The 21,127-nt window shown below is 44.4% G+C and overlaps 1 protein-coding gene across 3 annotated transcripts in view; it reads left to right on the forward strand.

Moving 5' to 3' along the window:
- brf1a (BRF1 general transcription factor IIIB subunit a) overlaps positions 1-21,127 on the forward strand; it is a 128,421-nt gene that overhangs the window by 60,900 nt on the left and 46,394 nt on the right. For all 3 annotated transcript variants that reach the window (XM_079527340.1, XM_079527341.1, XM_079527342.1), the window contains exon 12: positions 1,981-2,268. In XM_079527340.1, the coding sequence (XP_079383466.1) occupies positions 1,981-2,268 (288 nt within the window). The remainder of the gene's footprint in view (positions 1-1,980; positions 2,269-21,127) is intronic.

Below are 21,127 nucleotides of genomic sequence, written 5' to 3' on the forward strand. Positions count from 1 at the left end.
AAGAGGGAAATTGTTCCAGTCAGTGGAAGCTTTAAACATAAATTATCTTTTGCCAACTGAATTGACTTGCATTAAGCAAGAACAAAACAAAACTACGGTTTTCACCTGAGCTTCAAGGCAAATGTCGGAGTACAGTAGTACACCCAGATTCTTTCTAGTCTAATATTGACTGACGTGAAGTCGAGGCAGTTATGTAGGTGAGATCTGGATGTTAGGGAGCCGAACATGAGGATTTCTGGGTTTGTCTGCGACTGCGTTTAGTTGAAGAAAATTAGCAGATATCTAGGTTTGTAGGTCGGCTAGGCAGGCCTTAAGGGAGGATAGACAGTTGGGGTTTGAGGTGTTGCAGGGCAGGTACAATTGAGTGTCGTCTGCATAACAGTGGAAGTGAATGTTATGTTTTCGGATTATTTGGCCTAGGGGAAGCATATAAATGGAGAAAAGTAGGGGACCAAGAATTGATCCTTGTGGGACACTGTGAATGAGGGGGGCAGAGGAAGAGATGGCATTGCCAATCTCGACAGAAACAGATCTACCTGAAAGATAGGAGCGCATCAGTTAGAAAGCACTGCCTCCAAGACCTACCCACAACACCAACCGGCTCAACAGAATGGGTGGGTCTTAGGTGGGTTATCCATCATTCATTGCGTCATTTGCTAGTTATGGTTTATTCAGAAATCCAGGAAAAGGGGTACTGAACCACTGGCTTAGCTGAAAGCGTGAATATTAAGCGTGAATTATTTTAGACAATGGTATCATATGGTACCCATTCTTCTACATGTAGTGCCCTGTAGAGTGCTGCCCATCTCTCAAAGCAAGTTCAAAAGAAGTCCTTTGAACTGCCACGTTCACTTGAGCGCCATTTACACGGTGTAATTTCTCTTGAGTGTCTGCCATCTGAATTCATGTCAATACTACTATTACACACACACACACACACACACACACACACACACACACACACACACACACACACACACACACACACACACACACACACGTGTCCACCTCTTTCTATCTGCTACGCAAGATGTTCCCTTTATCAATTTCTCAACTCAATCTTCTTTTGTTTTGTCTTTCATTTCTCAATTCCTTCCTTTCCCCCGCTCCTCTCTCTCCCTCTTACACACACACTTGCTGTAGTTGCATGAAGGCTCAATGACATGATTTGTTTCACTACTGTGTGGAAGCTATTATATGCTTGTCTTGCGGATATCATTCCCACACATGAAACTAAATCACACACAGAGTTGCATCCAAATGAATTGATTTGTTCCACAAACACTGGTGTTGTATTGTTTTTATCGTGAGTTAGATGTGTGCAACACACAATGTTGAGTGACTGTAGAAGGTTCCCATGCACAGTTTGACCATGGAGAACGTTGTCATGCACAGTGACTATGAAATGTATGCCCAAGTCTATATAAGTATGGTACATATCTCTCACATATCGATTAAACTAATATATCCTCATACATCAACCCCTGTCTTTCCTAGAAGGGGAGGATCTGTATAGGAGTAACATGACTTCTACAAGCGTGTTGTATCTCCCATTATATCTGCACTATATCTTCATGTTATATCTTTCACCTGTCTTGCCCACGCAACAATCTATATGCAGTATAATATGTATCGCCTCTGTCGGATGGAAACCTCATACTGTATGTCCAAAGCTGTTACTTTTCAGGTTTCAAATTCAAAAGTAGCAGATCTACAAGCTCAAAACGTGTTGCTTCGCAGCACATTTCGAGCTTGCAGATCTGCTGCTTTTGTGTGACCCTGTAGTGTAGTATGATCAAGTAGGCTTAGTAGGGCATTCATTTACGGAGAAAACAATGGAATATTAAAATGTGGAGATATGATGCTTTTGTGTGACGCTGTAGTACGATCAAGTAGGGCATTCATTTACGGAAAAAACAATGGAATATAAAACAGAAAAGGTTTCTGCCCGTCACTACAGTATTTCCCCTCTCTACCCAGATGCCTTCCACCCTAAAAACCAGTTCAAAGATAGCGACTCTGATGATGATGACATGGACCCGGAGGTGGATGAGGAGCTCCTTGCCGTGGCCCAACACTTTGGCAAGGAGCTGAATGAGCTCACCATGGAGGCTCTGAAGAAACTGGAGGAGTCGCCATCAGCCAAGGGAGAGGAGGACGACGACCAGGAGGGCTGCCGCCCGTCGTTGGAGTCCATCCTTGGGCCCATGCCCACAGCGGCCAGCCTGGGGCTCAAAGAGAACATGGACTGCTTGGGAGAGGAGAACGGTAGGAGGATAATGCTTGTATACAATTGCATCAGCTGCAGAGTTCTTAGTACTCTGTACTTTCACAAAGTACAGTTTGCTCACTATTTTCAGAACCATGGGGATCTTTTACTTTTCAATACCAGATCTTTGTTTAAAACCAGGCATTCTGAAATAATCATTTTCATATACTTTCCTTTTTGTTCTATTGAGTTGTGAAAGTCTGAAGGGTTTTGTGTGACTTTGCTAGTCAGTAACCACATTCCCATACCCGCATCATCATTTGTTTAATTCGGCATCACACCTTTTTTATTTAATTTAATTATATTATTTTTCATTACATTTATTTTGGATTTACTGTTTACTGCACTTAGGTCACATTCTCACCTAATACTTCGGTAGACTCGTTGGGCGGAGAAGTTGGGATTCTTGCATATTTAATTTGCTGCGGTTTGCCTTTCGTGCCATCGGGGACTGGATCTCTCTCTCTCTCTCTCTCTCTCTCTCTCTCCCCCTCTGCACGCACTGTTCCTTTGGGCATAGAGGCACAGCGCTGACAGAAAAAGTCCCTGGCCTAAGTCCCCACACAGTGACAGCACTCCATGTTTACGGCACGCCAGACAGACAGAATATTCTGTAGGCTACACTGCAGTGTTTTTATGCGTTTCCTTAAGCAATTGATTAATGTACTCGTCCTCATCTCGACCATGGGCTTTGGTCTTCTCATTCGACCACGTCTATCCACGGTAACGGGACATCTTTGCTCTGCGTAAAATATGCCTTCTCCGTCTCCAACTGTGTTTAGCTCCTCACCCGCCGCATTGTTTGCTTAATTTCCTTTATTTGCTGCGGATTGCATTCACACCTGCACAGAATCGTAATCAAGTGCGATTGGAAGCGAAGCGAAACCCCCGTTTTTGGTCGGAGTAGAATGCAGTTCTTTGATGCGCATTAGGATTCGATGCTTCACACCTGCCGAACGAAGCGCACTTTACGACAATGTGCAGCAGGATTCGTTTTAATCGCAGTAAAGCTTTCTGGTGTGAAGGTCACCTTAGTTGAGGCGGACAATACATGCGATTTGTTGAGCAGTTCATCAGATATGCGGAGGACAGATGTACGCAGAGACTTGGGAATTTATAGATTCATTTTTATTTTGATTAGATAAGACATAATATAGGGCTGAAATGTCAGACATCTCAAGGACACTGCTTGCATATCAAGCAGCTACATTTTATCTCAACAAGCTGTCTCAATTAAGTACACCTAATTATGACCAAACAGCTGTGTCCATGAAGTGACTTGCAAGGTGATTCCAGGTGAAAGCTGCAACCACTTATCAATTCCACTTGTTAAATTCACTTCAGTCTAGAAAGCAACCGAATAGCCTTACGAGAGGAGACAAGTTAAACAGAGCTTTTTATATCCCTGTTTAAAGTGAGCTGTGGTTTGTCTAACAGGAGTTATGACAGCTTATTATGAAAGATGTTCTTATTCGGTGGATTCTGTGCTGACTGTGGCAGAATGTTGTTCTCTTGTAGCACATAAAATAAAATGTAACTCTGCTGAGCAGGTAGTGTTATGTGTGTAATGCAAACACTTAACAGTTTCTGGTTCACGTATTGTGTTTGCAGGACAGCCAAGTCCCTCTTTTACTGTCTGGATTAAAGAATCCCAAAGACTAAAGTGTATACCAGTATGTGTACAGTTACTATACTGCACCTGAGATGTTCTTTTTTTTTACTCAGACCAAGTTTAAAATAAGAATCGAATACATTAAATGTGAGTACAAGGCAACTGAAAAACTCATTTTTGGTAGTGGATTGAGAGAGGATTTTGTCCAGCCAAGCAACCGCAACCAATGGCCGCAAAGACGGGCGGGACCACGGGCGGGACTTGACAAAGGGTCAGTTGCTCTTTATGTGCAGAAATCTTGATGGAGTGAACATAATGGGGGCATGTCGGCACTCAGAATGCTAGTTACTGGCATTCACCATGCTGGGAAAATGCAAATGCTGCTTTTAAAGAGTTACGTGAGCCTTGCTTTCAGTGCACTTTGTATTTCCCATGTACCGTGGCATTGACTTTATTTTGGCAGCGACCTGTACTTTCCTCATAATTACATAGTCACGTGCAACTGTGTAATTATGTAGTGTAGTGGTTAAGACGATTGCCTCTGGAACCACACACACTCCATGTGAAGGATTGAATCCTTCCACAGCATTTTCTCCTCAGCCTGTCCTACACTGTCTCGCTCTCAGCTTTCCTGCTGCCTGTCTCTCCTACACTGTCTCCCTCTCAGCTTTCCTGCGGTCTGTCTCTCCTTATTCCTCTCAGCTTTCCGACTGTCTTTCCTACATTGGCTCACTCTCAGCTTTCCTACTTACTGTCTGTCTGTCTGTCTGTCTGTCCTACACTGTATCTCTCACCTTTCCTACACTCTCAAGAAGGCAAACTTCTCCTACTTATTGGAAAACAGAATGGCAGTGATTAACAGATGCATTGATTTATGTGGAGTCTTGTCATGCACCTTGGTTTCGATGTATACTTCGTTTCCATGATTTACTAAGGTGGTTTCATTTAGTTTGGCAGAAACATATAAACTCCCTTCATAATTACACCCTTATGTCAGTAAGCTGCTCTCCTGTCACCCTCCCTCTTCTCTCCCGCTGTCTCTGTTATTGGTATTGGAGGTATTGATGGCTGTGTGTGAGGTGTCATGTCAGTCACTACATTTATCCTGAGGTTGGCTGTTTTTTTTTTACAACTGAGTGGGTGACTGGGAGTCATGGGAGGACGGGGTTGGGAAGGTGAAGTATGTTTTGATGGATGGAATGTGGGTTGGGGTGCATGTGTCTGTAATTGTTAAAAGGACCATACTATAACAGAAAGGTCATGGGTCTGAGCCCTTTACGTAACACAAATGTATTGCCATCAATGGTGGATGATGATGGGTGATTTTATGTCTGAGTGGTTGACTGGGGAATCACACGAGGACAGGGTTGGGAGGTGATGTGAGTTTTGATGGATGGGAGAGGATGAGGAGGGCTTGTCTAATGGTTGGACAGTTCCGTAACTGAGAGGTTACAGGTACAAGCCCCACAACAAGCAATTTGGTGTGCATCAATGTCCGTAAGTCCTGCCGTGCTGACGTGTCCTTGAGCGTGATGAAATCCTACTGTAGAATCTAATTCACTGCTATTCAATCCCTTAAGATAGGAGTAACAACTTAGGCTCTCATTTATCAATGCGATTTACACCCAAAAATGGGCGTACGCTGAAATCACTGCAATTTTTGGCATTTATCATTCCAGCGTGACTTTGAACTTTGACGTATGCCACGCCAAAACTCACGTCTGGTCTTGAGCTGTCATACGCCCGTTTTCTGTTGTATAGACAGGCGGAGCAACATTGTCTGACATGCTGACAGGCTGTCACAGGCATAAACATATGTAAAATGTTTAGCTATAATAAAACTAATAAATAATGTGAAAAATATATATTTTGTAAAGGCATGTCATATGAAATTGGTAGGATATACTGTATATATACAAGCAATAAAACACAATGTTACAAGTTAGTTAGATGCTTAACTTGCTTAAGCCATTTAAACGGTGCTTTGCATGAGCGCATATACATGCAAGGATTTAATTGGGAGCGGCGCGTTGAATGAATATGAATATTTTCATGACAGAGAGACATTGACAGGTGGAGAGTGAAGTCTCCCTTGCCGTACTGTAGCCTACAGTAACAGAACAGTAGGCCTGTGTGCAATTATGTCACTGTGCAACCTCCTCGACATGACGGGCAGCGAGGCGAGAGGTGTTTGGAAACTCTTTTCGTATTGGCTTTCCATAAGTTATTTGGTCGTATTCTAGTTGTTCGTGTCGTAAAATCGGGGTGTTTCAAGGAATATTTAAGGGCGTGTTATTTACATGACGGTAGGTTTCACCCGTGACATTCATCAAAGCTCCGATCAAATGTACGCCAGGATCATGACTTGATAAATGCTGTGCCGACGTGAATGTACGGCGAAACCCACGCTCAAATTAAAGGCAGAATTTATTACACTCCATTGATTAATGAGGGCTTTAAGGCCTACAATGCAAATGAAAAGAGCTCCTCTAATTTATAGCACTCCATCTCCTTATTAAACACAGTGGAAATGCGACATACACACTCGCTTGACAAATGATGAGGTCAGACTGCAGGGGGCAGGGCGCCCCTGGAGACCAGGTTGAGGTTAATCGTCTTGCTCAAGGGCAGTTCGACCGGGATGGACACGTTGGCTGTCTTACAACATTCTGCTCCACAGGATGGTCTCTTGAGCAACCAGGCCACGGTATGGCACCTCCCCAGTGTGGTCAAACCGTCACCAAACCACCCGTAAATGTGACAGAGATTTCCCAGAAGGCCTCTGACCGTAGATTGTCCCCAGACTCCCAGGGGGTGGGGAATGAGACGATTGAGAGGGTGACAGAATGAAAAGAGATGCCATTAACAGATTAGACTGAATCATAGGCAGAGTGGTCTAGTTTTCCTCTCTTTTTCGCTCTTTCCTTTAACGGGGTGACGTTGGGTTGAGTCATCTCAATAAATGGATGGATCGCCACCACAGACCCTGTGGTCTCCAGCGAAGAAACACGCCTTAGAACGTGGAAAAGGGCACGTTTGCCCCACCCAGCCTTCCATTTCAGTGGTTGATTGAAGATCACGAGGCTGATGTCATTGACAGGGAGGACGATTAGCAAAACCACTCATCTTCACTGTATATATATATGCGTGTGTTTGCCTCTGTGTGACTGTGCTTACAGTTTGGGCTCCATTTTCGTCACCGCTAAACCCCTTATCCCTAAACTTCTTTGCCTTTTTTTACTCTTTTGCAAAACATTTTTGAATAGTTAAAATGGCCAGTCTACAAGCTCACAACGTGTCAATATAGAATAGAATAGAATAGAATAGAAATGTTTTTCAAAATAGTAAAGAAATGCAAAGAGGTTTAGGGATAAGGGGTTTAGTGGTGACGAAAATGGAGCCCTTTGTATTTAAGAACTGTGATGGTCTCTCGGGTGTTTGTTTTCTGCACCTTAATCTAAGTTTGTGCACTTACCACAGTGTGTGTGTCTGTGTGACTGTCTACACAGGAATTCATGTGACCAGTGCGTGACGTGCCCGCTTGTGTGTGCCGTGTATACACGTCTGCACACTCAACATTTCCCTGCCACTATGTGTTTGGCGTAGGGTCAGTTTGTCATGGAGCTGTATGCAGATGGCGCTTGTGTGGGTGCAACCAGTCAGCCAACCTGGCACGCAGGGAGGCTGGCTGCGGTCGGGTTTTAGACCTGGCTAATTGTGGTGGATCTGGGAGGGGCAGAGGTTCTTTTGGGACCCCCATCTTTGAAGTATTAAGTGAACAGGGTACCTTGTCATTAGGAGGGGTGTGTGTGTGTGTGTGTGTGTGTGTGTGTGTGTGTGTGTGTGTGTGTGTGCTAACATTGTTAGTTTTGGACAGGGAATGGGAGGAAGTGAAGGGGGTTGGCGGCTCTGGGTAATTTCAGTGTGACAGTGTTGCTTGCCAAAAATAACTACTAATAATTTCCTGCCTTTAATTTTTTTTGGGGGGAATGAAGTTATTTTGGCCAACAACACTGCCATACGACAATGTATAAATTAGGCTTTAGGAAGAAAAACAAACTTAAGCGAAGAGCAGATAAATTAAAAGAGTGAGTGTGTTGGACAGAATGACAAGTCTGAAATCAGAAAAAACCTATGTATACTGAAAGTATGTGGTTTATACATGCAACACTACATAACAAAGTATACATGTATGCTTGTAAACAACTCTAATAAAATGCAAAAGGGACATTGTGAGCAATACATTAGCTCAAAGTAAACAAAACTGAAGAGCAGATGTTGTGGTAGACCGCTGTGAGATATTAGTAGAGATCAGTCACTGGTACAGATACTGGTGTTGGATATTTGGTATTCAATAATGAAGTGAAACTATAGGTTGTCTCTCCTGTGTAGATCTGAAGTTGGAACACGGTTCAATCCCATCGCGGGTTAGGGGCTCAGTTCCTGCAGGTGCCAGTCATACTGCAGTTGTATGCAGACTTATTACTCGTGATAGTAAGTCAAGCTGGAGAAATGCCTCCACCATATCACAAATGGTTGTATTCACCTGTACACATACCCACATGTACTGTAATTTTAAAGGTAAACTCTTTAAAGGTATACAGTTGGGTGCCACCGATATTGTCCCTTATCATTTGACCCATTTAGGCCTGACCTCAAAATGTTAAAAAAATCCTTCTAAATCCTCCAGTTTTCTGAAATAAATATTTTCACGATTTTTCAAAAATAGCAGACCTACAAGCTCGTAGCGCGCCACTCGGTGGCGCGCTATGAGCTTGTAGATCTGCTATTTTTCAATAGCTAAATTATAACATAATGTTTAAAACACCAAAAGGGGTTCCCGCCCAAAATGGGTTAACTGTCCTTTTGCGCAGATCACGCGAACCTCAGCAAAAGGGCAATATCGATGGCCTCCAACTGTATGCAGATATTTACATAACGCATCCTTTCGTATCCTAGTGCTTGTTTTGTTAAAAGTTTAGTTTTAGAGGTTTTATTGGCACCGGAAAAGAAAATAGCAGTACATGGTATAACTTAGTCATACTTTTTCTTCTCCTTCCTTGTCCCCTTTCACCCCGCTTCACCCTGTAATCACGTCGATAGGCTGTCGGAGCGATGGCGTTTTCATTTAGCCTGGCTGTCAAAGAGGGCCTGCTCCACAGCACTCAGCCTACCAGCACCAGAGAAGGGCGGTGCATGCGAGTGTGATTCCCGGCACCTCCAGATGACTTTGTCACACCGCCTGGTCCACTGCCCAGGTCTTCTGGGAGCACAGCCCTGTGCCATTAGAGGCGACATTGATTGAGGTTACAGTGCTTTTCAACGGAGCACAGTAGCACTTAGCTCAATCAATGACGGTGGTTTTTGCTCTGACCTTAACTGGCTCACTATGCATCCACTGCTCTCAGATTTCTAGTCAGTTCTTGGCAATGTTTTCTTTCTTTTTTTTCTTCTTTTAGAACTGACAAAATCAGGGGGAACGATGGCTCTTTCAAGGTGTGGAATCAATGTTGTGGAGCAGTGTAGAAAAGAGCTATTCATATTTTATGGCTGTTAGTATTCACGGCTGAAAATCCTACCTACGCTGTTTCTCCCATGCATCAAGGAGCCTTTGTCCTAAAAAAATAACAAAGGAAAAACACCTCCGTTCTTTTTCAAACTGAACATGAACTGCAATTACTGGAGTAAATCCTTGCTGTAAGCGTTGTGGGGCGCGGGGAGCTCCTCTTGACGGATCGGTACGCTGACAGCATCTCTGCTGATTCAGTTGTTGTATTTCAGTCATGGGCAATGTGATATCTGCCCACAGAGGAGACGCTCAAGGTTGAAGAGGACTCAAACTTTTGCTCCATCAGCTTCTGTGAAAATAAAATACACTTAACCAATTCAACCCTGTATGCGTACTGTGTGGACCTGAGTCCCCCAGGGGCCAATACTGTCTAATTGATGCTCCCGAACATGAATAAATGCACCACGTCTCTGTATGTCTACTCTGTACGTGTGTACGTCTGTAATGCACCTAACTCGAGAACCATTCAACCCCACCGATTTCAAATTCAACACGCGCGTTGCATACCCCCACAGGGAGTGTAGTGCCTGGTGTCTGAGTCTGCCAGACCCACGGTTGTCCCGAGGCCTCTGCCCGGGCTCTGGACCTGATCACCCCTATATCTCCATATATGGAGCTGGCCTGTTCTGACATCACAATTATTGTGCTGACATCACAATGAGGTTCTGACATCTGCATAGACTCCATATTTGAGTATGCCTGACAAAGAACTCCATATATGGGCATAAAAGGGACACAGACATAATAACTGGATGGGGCTTGCATTTCCAACTTGCATCGTTCCAAGTAGGCCTGTGCCCACATGGCACCGCTCTAGTCTATCTTATCTTCTATCTATAGGGAAAGAGCGAGGTGACGAGATGGTTGACATTCGGGCCGACGGCGGCATAACTCGGCCGCCATGTTGTTGGTTACGTCACTCTGTAGTCAAAGCAAGCACTGAATGCACTGAACTCGGGCAGTGTACACAATCTTCCATCAATCCACTATCTATGTTTAGCAAAAAACTACAACTTGGATTGTGTATAGGCCTACCATCTTCCATCTCTTTACTATCTTTGACGTCTGTTTAGATTGTACGCGAACGCATACCATACGGCAGTCCAGCGTTGTGTTACTTGTGTCGGATGCAATGCAAAGTGGAAGCAAAACCAAGGACATGAGATGTCGGAGTTATCAAAGAAACGTTGTATCGTATGGCTTGGAACATAACTTTCAACAACATTTTTGTGTGTTTATGGCATTTTCAGACCAGGTATAAGTTAGAATCCAAACATTAATGCTACACGCTGTTGTTTACATATAACGTGGTTCTAGCCTTTGTTTACACGACAGTGCTACTGGGCTAGCCTAGCTTGGCTCATGAGACAGCTCATGTCCCGTTTACTTATTCAGTGACTCCTGCATGGATAATAATCCCATGATAATAATCAGTACTTATTACTAAACTCTGTAGTGTTTATGTAGCCAAAATAAAATAAAAAGTTATCAGCGATATTGTTTGGTTGTTCTAGCCATGGTTCAGTGGTTCTAATGCTATCGATGCACTGAAAGGGACAACATCACGTTTAATCAGATCATTGCACTGCAGTAGCTACACTAAATCTAACCAACTCTAACGTCATTATTAAACGGCCACGTAAGTGGTTCATGAGAGACGTGAGGCATCATGCCCCCTACTACACGAAATAATAATGATAATAATATGCACTCGAGATTGCTTTTGTTTTGTTATTTTGGTTACACAACTAAGCAACAAAACTGTGACATGTCGCCGTAAGGATGAGCAGATCAACTACATGTTGGCTGAGGAAAGGCGATTATTTTTGTCTGCACCAAATTGAAGTACTTCTGACTCAGTTGTTTTTACCTTGTGGTTCTAATAACATTATTTACAGAAAGTACAACGTATTGATATTGTATTTATGAATAAAATCTGTGTTAGTCATGCAAATAAAGTAAAAAAAAAGTGAACTTGGCATTAAAGACTGCAAATAATAATAAACAACATCAGCAGCAACTACTATGTCTGCTTGTCAAGCCACCATATCACCATGTCCATTATCTGGCTTGGTTCTGGCTGTTTTATTGTTAAAGTCAACAAGGGTGCAAAACCTCATTCCATAAACAAGATAGTGATAAATTGCTCGATCCATCTTCTGTCATTACCAATGAGTATTAATCTGTTGTGTCGTGAGTCTAGCTTTCAATGGTGTCACTGGTCGCTAGCTGTACTAAACACTGTAGCCTCAGAGCAAGCCAACAAACAACATGGTGCCCAGAACGAGTCCTTCTAAGGCAGGCCCTGCCCAAACTCCGCCCATTTCTCTTTCCCTATACATGCACAAAGTCTGTGCGTATGTACGTGTGTACGTACGTCTGTAATCCACATAACTTAAGAACTGTTCACCCCACCGACTTCAAATTTGACACACGCGTTCCACACCACCACAGGGAGCGCAGCCGGTGTCGAGTCCGTCGGACACACAGTTGTCCAGAACCAGCACAAAAGCCTCCCTCCGGACCTGATCACCCCTATATCTCCATATTTGGAGCTGGCCTGTTCTGACATCACAATAATTGTTCTGACATCACAATGATGTTCTGACATCTGCATAGACTCCATATTTGGGCATGCCTGACAAAGATAATAACTGGGTTGGGCATGCATTTCCAACTTGCATCGTTCCAAGTAGACCAGTGCCCAACGGTCACCGCTCTAGTGTTTTAAAGCCCACATGTCTTCAGTAAGGTTTAGGCTTATCAATAAAAATTACACCCATAAAGACGAGCAGATGATATAATTATCCCCTTCATTTTATTTCCTGAACAGTCGAACGTTTCAGGACGAGATAAAAGTTTTAAAGTCATTTTTTACTCCACCACTCATGCTGTCACTGCAGTGCAAGCTCCTCGCACAGATTCTGCCATAACAATGTCTTTAGTGTCGAGACGCACTTGTGCAAGGCACTCGCTGTCACAACAATGGAAGAATAATCAGAATGTACATAACTTCTACATGTGATGCAGGACGCTGCTGAAAATGCACACTAAGAAAGAAAGAAAAACACGCCCCTCATTAAATATGGTGTTTCATTTATAATTGATTGTATTTTTGTATTCACACTTGTCACACATTGGTTCATTCTGCTCATTTACACTCTTAACTCGGGACAGCTGGAGAGGCACGGGTCGTGGCTCCAATGGGAGAGAGGAGAGGAAGGGATGGTGGAGAATGAGATGATGGGAGAGAGGAGGAAATGCGTGGGCCATGTTTACAGCTCCCCAGGGGGATGGGGTGGGGGGTACAGTGGTGCTTGATGGACAGATGGCTGGATAGGACCTAACCCTTCCCAGGAGACAGGAGAGTGAATGAGTGATTAGAGAGGACAGGGGAGGAGACAGACAGACAGACGGATAGACAGGCGATGACCAGTGCGGTGAGACGGGTGACATAATCTAATGTTTATTTTAAAGGCGTCCCTCTCTCTGTGGACATACGGTTGTATGTTTCCTGCCAGTCCCATGCTCATCTCCCAACGTGTCCTGTCATACTGTGTTAGAGTGTGTGTGTTAGAGTGTGTGTGTGCGCGTGCATGCGCTTGCGAGTGTGTGTGTGTGCGTGCGCGTGCATACTGTACGTACATGAGCATGCAAACTCTAGTTGGTGTGTGTTCGTGTGCTTCGATGCGTTCACTGTGGCAGAAGCAGCAACGGTAGTGGTGCCTGGCTATTTCCCTGGGGGGTTGTGTGTGAGAAGAGAATTGAAAAGTGTGTGTGTGTGTGTGTGCGAGCATGTGCTTGTGCACGTGTTTTTGCATCATAATGCTGAACCTGTGGTAGCTGCAGTGTCGGTGTCTCCTGGACAATATAGTTGCTGCCGGATCCCTCCAGTCGAAGCAGACAGCGGTGTTTGTGTGCGTGTCTCAGACATCCAGACATTGCTGCTGTGTTCCCAGTCTGCAGGCAGCTGTCAGCGCAGTGGGCTTTGATTGGAGCTGATGTGAGTCTTCTGGCCTGAGGAGAGGGAAGACGTTTTTCTCCCCAGTCTCCAGAACCTCCAGCCTGACTAGAGATGACGGCTACCGTTTACTGGCCGGGCCTTCTAGCCGTTATGTCACTCACACAACCACCTTATCCCCCTCCTCGTATGCTTTTTACATTAGCATTTTATCCCTCAGCTCTCCTTTACCCAGATTTACTTACAGTGAGCAGGTAATCGCAGTTCACTCGCCTTGTAAAGATAACTCAGAGACTGATCCATTTCTTTACATTTATATACTCTAGAGTTACAAATGGATGAATTAAAGCTGCTATAAGCAATAATATGTCAAAATGTAATGACCTTTTTTTTCTTTTCTTTTTTTTGGTATTCAGACAGCCAGCAATGAGTAAAACGCTCCCCAAAAAATGTAGTCTCTGACAATGTGACACATCTAGGGGCCACAATCTGCATTCAAAGATTTTCCTAGAAGCTTTGTCATTGGTCCCAAAAAAAAGAAGCAGAAATAACTAACCAATCAGGAAGTAGACAGGCAAATCGACCAATGAAAATCTTTGAATGCAGATTGTGGCCCCTAGATGTGTCACAGAGACTACATCTTTTTTGGGAGCGTTTTACTCATTGCTGGCTGTCTGAATACCAAAAATAAAAAGGTCATTAAAATGTTGACATATTATTGCTTATAGCAGCTTTAACAATTAGTGTCTTTTCTTGAAGAACAGTTGAGGAAGCTGAGTACGAGGTCATGATGGTGAAGCAGAAGGCGGCGAGAAGGGGAATTAAGTGTGACATTGGTCACAACTCGGGTTCAAACCCATGATGTCACCAGTATGTCAGTGCTTCATTCCCTATGATAAACCTTTCCCTTTCTCGGGTAATGCTTCCTATTATCTCGTAATTGTTGCACCGCATTACATCCGACCATTAGTGTCTCATAGATCAGAGATGTACCAATTTTTTCCTACGATGATTTAATTTAGAAGAGGGCAGCGGAGCCTGCGCTCCGAGATGCGGTAGGCAGTCTGAATTTCATGAGACATTGTTTTCTTACCGTACATCAGACTTTCCCAGCGCCCTTGGATCAATTCAAATCTCATTTTCCTCAAAGCTTTCGGTCAAGTTGACCTTCCTACACAGCAGCACGCCGCAGGAGCCATGCACGGCCCGGGTGTCTGGCACAGGACAGAATCACTTGTAACCCGATCACCGTCTCGGTCATGGCATTGCCAGGAGGAGGATAATAATTCTCAAAACGGAAAACACCTGACAAAGACCCGAGATTGAACCATTAGTCTAAGAATGAAAACATTAACAACTTACTTAAGCACTGTATACTTGGTCATACGGCAAATAGCCGATCTACAAGCTTGTAGATCTGCTACTTTCACCCTTTTTGACAACTTTCGCCTGTAATGACATGCCAAAAATAGGGAGACCAGGTTGAAAGTGGTTAAATGTGCTGGATTTTACCCCTACGTGCATTGTTGCCCATCTAGCTCACTGTCTTTATGTTGACGTGCAGATCTAATTATCCCTTGAACAAAATTCTCTAAACCACAAAGGCTTGAATGAATGCTTCGGAAAGCCGATCCTACTCAGGTCAGCATTCCTGAATGGTAATTTGGCTGGTGCTGTTTAGAAGCGCTCCCATAGAATGTTTGATACTGTTTTCATGTAAATGGACAGTGGTTTGGTGCGTGAGATGCGCAGTCCCAGTTCATTACCATGGTAAAAGGCAACATTTGGCCCGGCATTCCTGTGGCACTTGTGTCTAACATTCCCAGTGTTTGAGTCTCATGCGCCGTCCACACATTAAACAAAGCTCATTTCCACGGCAACATTGTCCGAATTCTTTGGTAGACATCTTGGGTGTACCACAAGGGGATCACCACGATGAACCAGGAAGGGTTGTAGCTCTGTTCTTTGAAGTTGTGCATGGTATGCACTTCTATCTTCTGAATACATGGTAATATGAGCCGCTTATGGTAGAAATTCAGATCATCGAGAGAAGATGATTTATTTTTGGGCTCCTGTGATGTGATGTACATTTTTGTCATTTAGTCATTCGTGACTGGAATATGTGCCCAGGTTATGGAATACACTGCCTATCAGTTAGTGGCCAGTATTTAATATCGTGATTAAACTGACTTTATTCAACAACGAGCCATTACTATAGAATTTGAAATATTAGAAACAACTAAAAGTTAGAAAATATATAACTTTTAAACACTTATTGTGCCCAGGACGTGTCCACACGTCTTTAGGTAATTTTTTATGATATAAAACCTGGTCGCTAAAATCAAGTTTTTGACAGCTGCCGTTGCTAGGCAACGCCTTGCTCGTCTGTCCGGCTCTGTTTTGCGTACGCGTGCAGCCATTCACTTCCTTGTTTACGGCCAACAAATCTTGCTATTATCTCTGAATCTACGTCGCTGTCAATGGTTTTGATCAGGACGCCGATGTTCTGTCCTGTCTGACTTAATCAAGCATCTCATTTGGAATATTAACGCTTCTAAAGAGAGATCAGACGTATTAGCGGGCGGTAGTAATGGAACATTTCACCTCCCGGTTTTGGGGGGAAATGAGTTTCAGAGTAAAATCTCCCTCATCTGCTGGGCACTCGAGCGCCTTTATTTTTGAAAAATTCCGGGGCATAAAAAGTGTTAAGATTTATTCTGCCTGATGATGTTTTTATTTAGTTATTTCTATTTTTTCAAGTTCTATAGTAATGGCTCGTTCATACCAAACAACGTTATTATTACTTGGCTTATCATGTAGTTATTCCATTTCTAATTCTATTATTATTTTTATTTTTTCAACAATGTATTTATTTTCCTTTTTCCACACAAATGCCAATACAAATATTTCTAATTATAATTTAAAGTAAAAGCGATTATTGCAGATCTGTATTCACTTGCCAAGCTCCAACCATGTATGAAAAGTGCTTCACAGACTTCAAAGCTTCTCTACTTTTTTGTGTACTGTACCTCAGCAGTGAGTGTATTGCTTAATGCTTAATTGCACCAACAGTGTTGCTCGGTGAATAACAGCCAATCTACAAACTCAAAACATCACAACGCATGCACTGTTGAGCTTGTAGATCGGCTGTTTTCAGCGAGCGACACCGTCATATGCCAAAGTATAAACCAGGCTCATAAATGAATCTCCACTGTCTGTGCCTCCAAGCAAGCACTCCCTCCCACTGCCCCCCCCCCCCAGCCACCCCCTCCTCTCCAACTCCCTCGCTCTGTGGAGGAGGAGGCCCGTGAAAGGAGCAGGTGGTTGTGTGGGAGTGCACGGTGTCTGGGCTCCTCCAAGGTCATGGAGGTCAGGTTTTAATGGTGTGGCCCAGGCCGCCCGTGTCAGCGAGAATCTCACACTCTATTTATTGCGCCTCGTCTGGGGTGCTGGGCCCTGCAGGGCAGAGCTGGCACACTCACCGTAACACTGGACTGACTGGGTGTATTTTTAACAGGTTGGACCAACGGGGTAGGGTGATACGTTTAATGGTTAAGCGGACGTATACGGATTTTGAGATGACCCTAACCAATGATGTGTCGGGGCGATATGGCTCAAATGTAATCTGACATCATGAGGAATAAATCAGTGTGGCCTTTGATCAGACCGTAACACCAGCAAACATCAGACGTCTTAACGTCTTTGTGTGTGTGTGTGTGTGTGTGTGTGCGTGTGCGTGTGCGCGTGCGCGTGTGTGCGCGCACAAGTTGTCTATAATACAGCTGCAACATTCTTTTTGGGGGGCAGGCGGTGTAACCTTTCACATGAACACACATTGGAAACAAAACACATCGAAACCTAATACGCTATTATGTTAAAACTTTGTGTGTTCATACCAGAACACTTTAAAACCCAGAACAGCTCCCAGTGTGTGATATGTAGGACTGATCCTGGATCAGGCTAATGGAGAAACCTTTTGATGTGAGGATGATGGCTGATCCTCCACAGACACTTTGAAGATCACACACGTGTCTGTGTGTGTGTGTGTGTGTGTGTGTGTGTGTGTGACAATCAGAGGAGGGAGAAGGCTGACGTTTGTCTTTCATTTATCCATCTTGATCTTCCCTTCTTGCCTAGACAGTGCACTCTCTCTCTCCCCCTCCCCCTCCCCCAGTGCAGTGAAATTAAATGCCGCTCAGGATTAAAGACATCACTGAACTTCTGTGACCCCCCCCCCTCCATCTCTCTCTCTCTCTCTCCCTCCCATTCCTTCTCTTCGACGAAGAATCAAGAGGGATTTCATTATTGTCACTAACTCATACAGGTTCAAGCAGCAAAATGCTGGTGGTAGAGAGCCTCCACAGTACAGACACATCATCATCTTCTACCACTCTGACCACATCACACACACACACACACACAGCAGCCCACAGCCTCCTGGGACCGTGTGTGTGTGTGTGGGAGGGAGAGGAGAGAGAGGTTAGAGGGAGGGAGAGGTGGAGAGAGAACGTGTAAATCTAGAAGGTTAGGCCACCCCCTCCCTCCTCTCTCCCTCATTTCCCTTCCCTTCCCCTGTTCTGTACCGAAGGTAGAGCCAGGTTGAGAGGAGAGAGTGCATTTTGCTCTCACACTAGCAGGGGTTCCCTGTTAGGTGAGCCTCAGTGATCATTGTGCACACGTGACCCGGCATGTTGCTCTGCAGCTGATGTAGGTGATCTACCAGCTGTACTGTAGCTCACTACGCATGGCTCTGCTGTTATCACAGCATCAGATAAATGACTTGCATCCTGAAACATGCATCCTGAACATTTCCAACTTCTGCCTGTTTCTCTCCTTTGCAATTGAGAGTGTTAAATGAAACCAAATGGACCCGTGATTCATCCTTTTACTTCTCGTCTTTACTCCCCCGTCCCCCTTCACCTCACCAGGTAGATGTGGGCGTCTCAAGCTACTGTGTAGTTTCAGGGCATGTCAGTTGCAAACTCTTTGTGTAGATGTGAGTGCTACTTCTACTGGGGCTGCACAGTATATCTTAAATAGATTTTACAACATTTAGATTGTGCCACATTCTCAGGTCTACAAATCGAGGAAATGTTTCATTCTGTTTGTTTTTATTCCAATGATTTATTCTGTGGAGAATGTTTTATACTGAGACAAGGCGGTGTCATCAAGAAGATGTGTGCTTGGAGCTCACAGGCAGTTAAAGGCTTTATTTTATTTTATTGCAGGTGCAGATTTAGGTTTGTATTATTACATCTTCATCAGAGGGACTCTGATAAAGATGTAATAATCGAAACTTTAGTCTGCACCTGCAATAAAATGCTTTGAACTGCCTGTGGGCCTCAGTGCATCTTGTTGCCTTATTGCTACGTCATGCTCATGAGATGCATGCACCTTCGACAGGCTGGAATGGCTTAGGGTCGACGACAGAGTACAGCATCTTGCAATGGGTCTGGTCCACAAGATTCGATACACCACCAAGATACCCATGTACCTGTCTAGATACTTCCTTAATGTTAACGAAGTCCACACCCACAACACCAGAGGGAGTGCAACGAACCATGTACAACCCAGATTCGGCATAAACAAGGGACTAAATTCTTTTCGCTCCTATGCCACCAAAATGTGGAACGCCCTACCAACAGTCATTAAGACATGCGAATCCCTTGACTCCTTCAAAACCGCTCTCAAAGGGCACCTACGGACGGCTGCAATTCGAAACTGTCCCCTGTAAAATCGGAATCCCTCAAACACGGACGCAAGGACAACACAAGAGATGGTCGCGGCCACACAGCCAACTCAAGGTATGGCCACTGAGCCGACTTGGGGACCCAACACAAGGACGACACAAGAGACGGTCACGGCCACACAGCCAACTCAAGGTACGGCCACTGAGCCGACTTGGGGACCCAACACAAGGACAACACAAGAGATGGTCACGGCCACACAGCCAACTCAAGGTACGGCCACGGAGCCGACTTGGGGACCCAACACAGCTCCTCCAAGGAAAACAAACAAATGAACGGAGCTGAACGTGAATCCCCCCCACCGCCCACCCCTTTTTTTCCCTCACTGTATATGTTTCTTTTCCCTTTTTACCTCCTTTATGATGAATTCCTGTTCTGTCCTTTGTCTATATAGAAGTGTCTATTTGTACGTCTCTAAATGTTTTTGATGAATTGAACATTGTGGACCCTATTGGAAACAAGTGTAATGCTTAATTGGGTCGTCCACTCACAGTTAACAGCCTTTGTATTGAGTTTGTGCTTGAAATGTACTGTAATTCTGCAAACTGTTAATACATTTTTCAATCAATCAATCAATCACCTGTCTATTCTAGCTGAGGTGTGGAGATAACCCTACCGAGGTTTCATCCATGGCACTTTCCCCTCCCTGTAATTTTGTAAACCTGTAAACCTTTTTGGAAAGGATGTATTAAAAGCTGCGTTATCTACTTTTTGGGGGTGACTTTCATCCTACCTTTCATCTTCTCCTCCTGCTTCACAGCCCTGCTCTGCCCCTTTCACCTCTTTCGTCTCTGTAATAAGGTTCTGATGGGTTGGTAGATGTTCAGATTGTGGGTGGACATATATGATTGCTGCTGTACTCTCATCATGCCGTCGTAAAGTTGTCTCCCGTATGGATGCCTTAAGGGCCTTGCAAACGTGAAGCGAGGAACGCTGGCGTTGTTGCCTGGATCAACACAGGTCTCCTCCAGGTCTGTTGAAGAGGGGCGCGACAACGCAAGTGTAAAAAAAAGAAAGCTAAACAGAATCCAGGTCTGGTGAGTCGCGGGCGTGTGCGCGTAACGAGCACGCGCGCAACAAATTCACGGGACCGCGCTCACGTAAATACGCTTGCGTTGTCGCACTGTGTCTTCTCTGAGCAAGAACGCAGGTCTCATTGAAAATGAACTATAGGCGCGTTTTATCGCTCCCCGTTTGCAAGGCCCTTCACTGTGTCTCTTAAAGGAGAATTCCATGCTAGAAGGCTTTCTTACCTTTATTTGTAGTTGTTACGTCCCCACCAAAGAGGTCCAGGTGTTATTTTGTGCAAAAGTGCATTATTGGCTATTTCCCATAATATAAGCCCTCAATGAATTGAATTGAATTGCATTGAATGGGGCTAATTTGCTTATTGCCATCGCTCAAAAATCACGTAACAACTTCAAATAAAGGTAAGAAAGCCTTCTAGCATGGAATTCTCCTTTCAAGATATATCACTGTTTCTTAACACTGCATCTGTTAAAGTTGTCCAAGTGTCTTATAGATGTGTCACATCATCTATTAGATGTCTCACTGTGTGTCTTCACGATGGACAGACATTGTCCAGAACAGCCAGTGCTTTGTGAATAGAGGAGATTTTCCTAAGTCTCTCTTTTCTTATCTCTACTTCTACACTTCCCCACCCTCCCCACCTCCACCCACTCTTCTCTACTTCTACACTTCCCCACCCTCCCCACCTCCACCCACTCTTCTCTACTTCTACACTTCCCCACCCTCCCCACCTCCACCCACTCTTCTTATCTCTACTTCTACACTTCCCCACCCTCCCCACCTCCACCCACTCTTCTCTACTTCTACACTTCCCCACCTCCACCCACTCCTCTCTACCTCTACACTTCCCCACCCTCCCCACCTCCACCCACTCTTCTCTACTTCTACACTTCCCCACCCTCCCCACCTCCACCCACTCTTCTCTACTTCTACACTTCCC

Source organism: Electrona antarctica (genome assembly GCF_951216825.1).
Source record: "Electrona antarctica genome assembly, chromosome: 18".
NCBI lineage: Eukaryota > Metazoa > Chordata > Actinopteri > Myctophiformes > Myctophidae > Electrona > Electrona antarctica.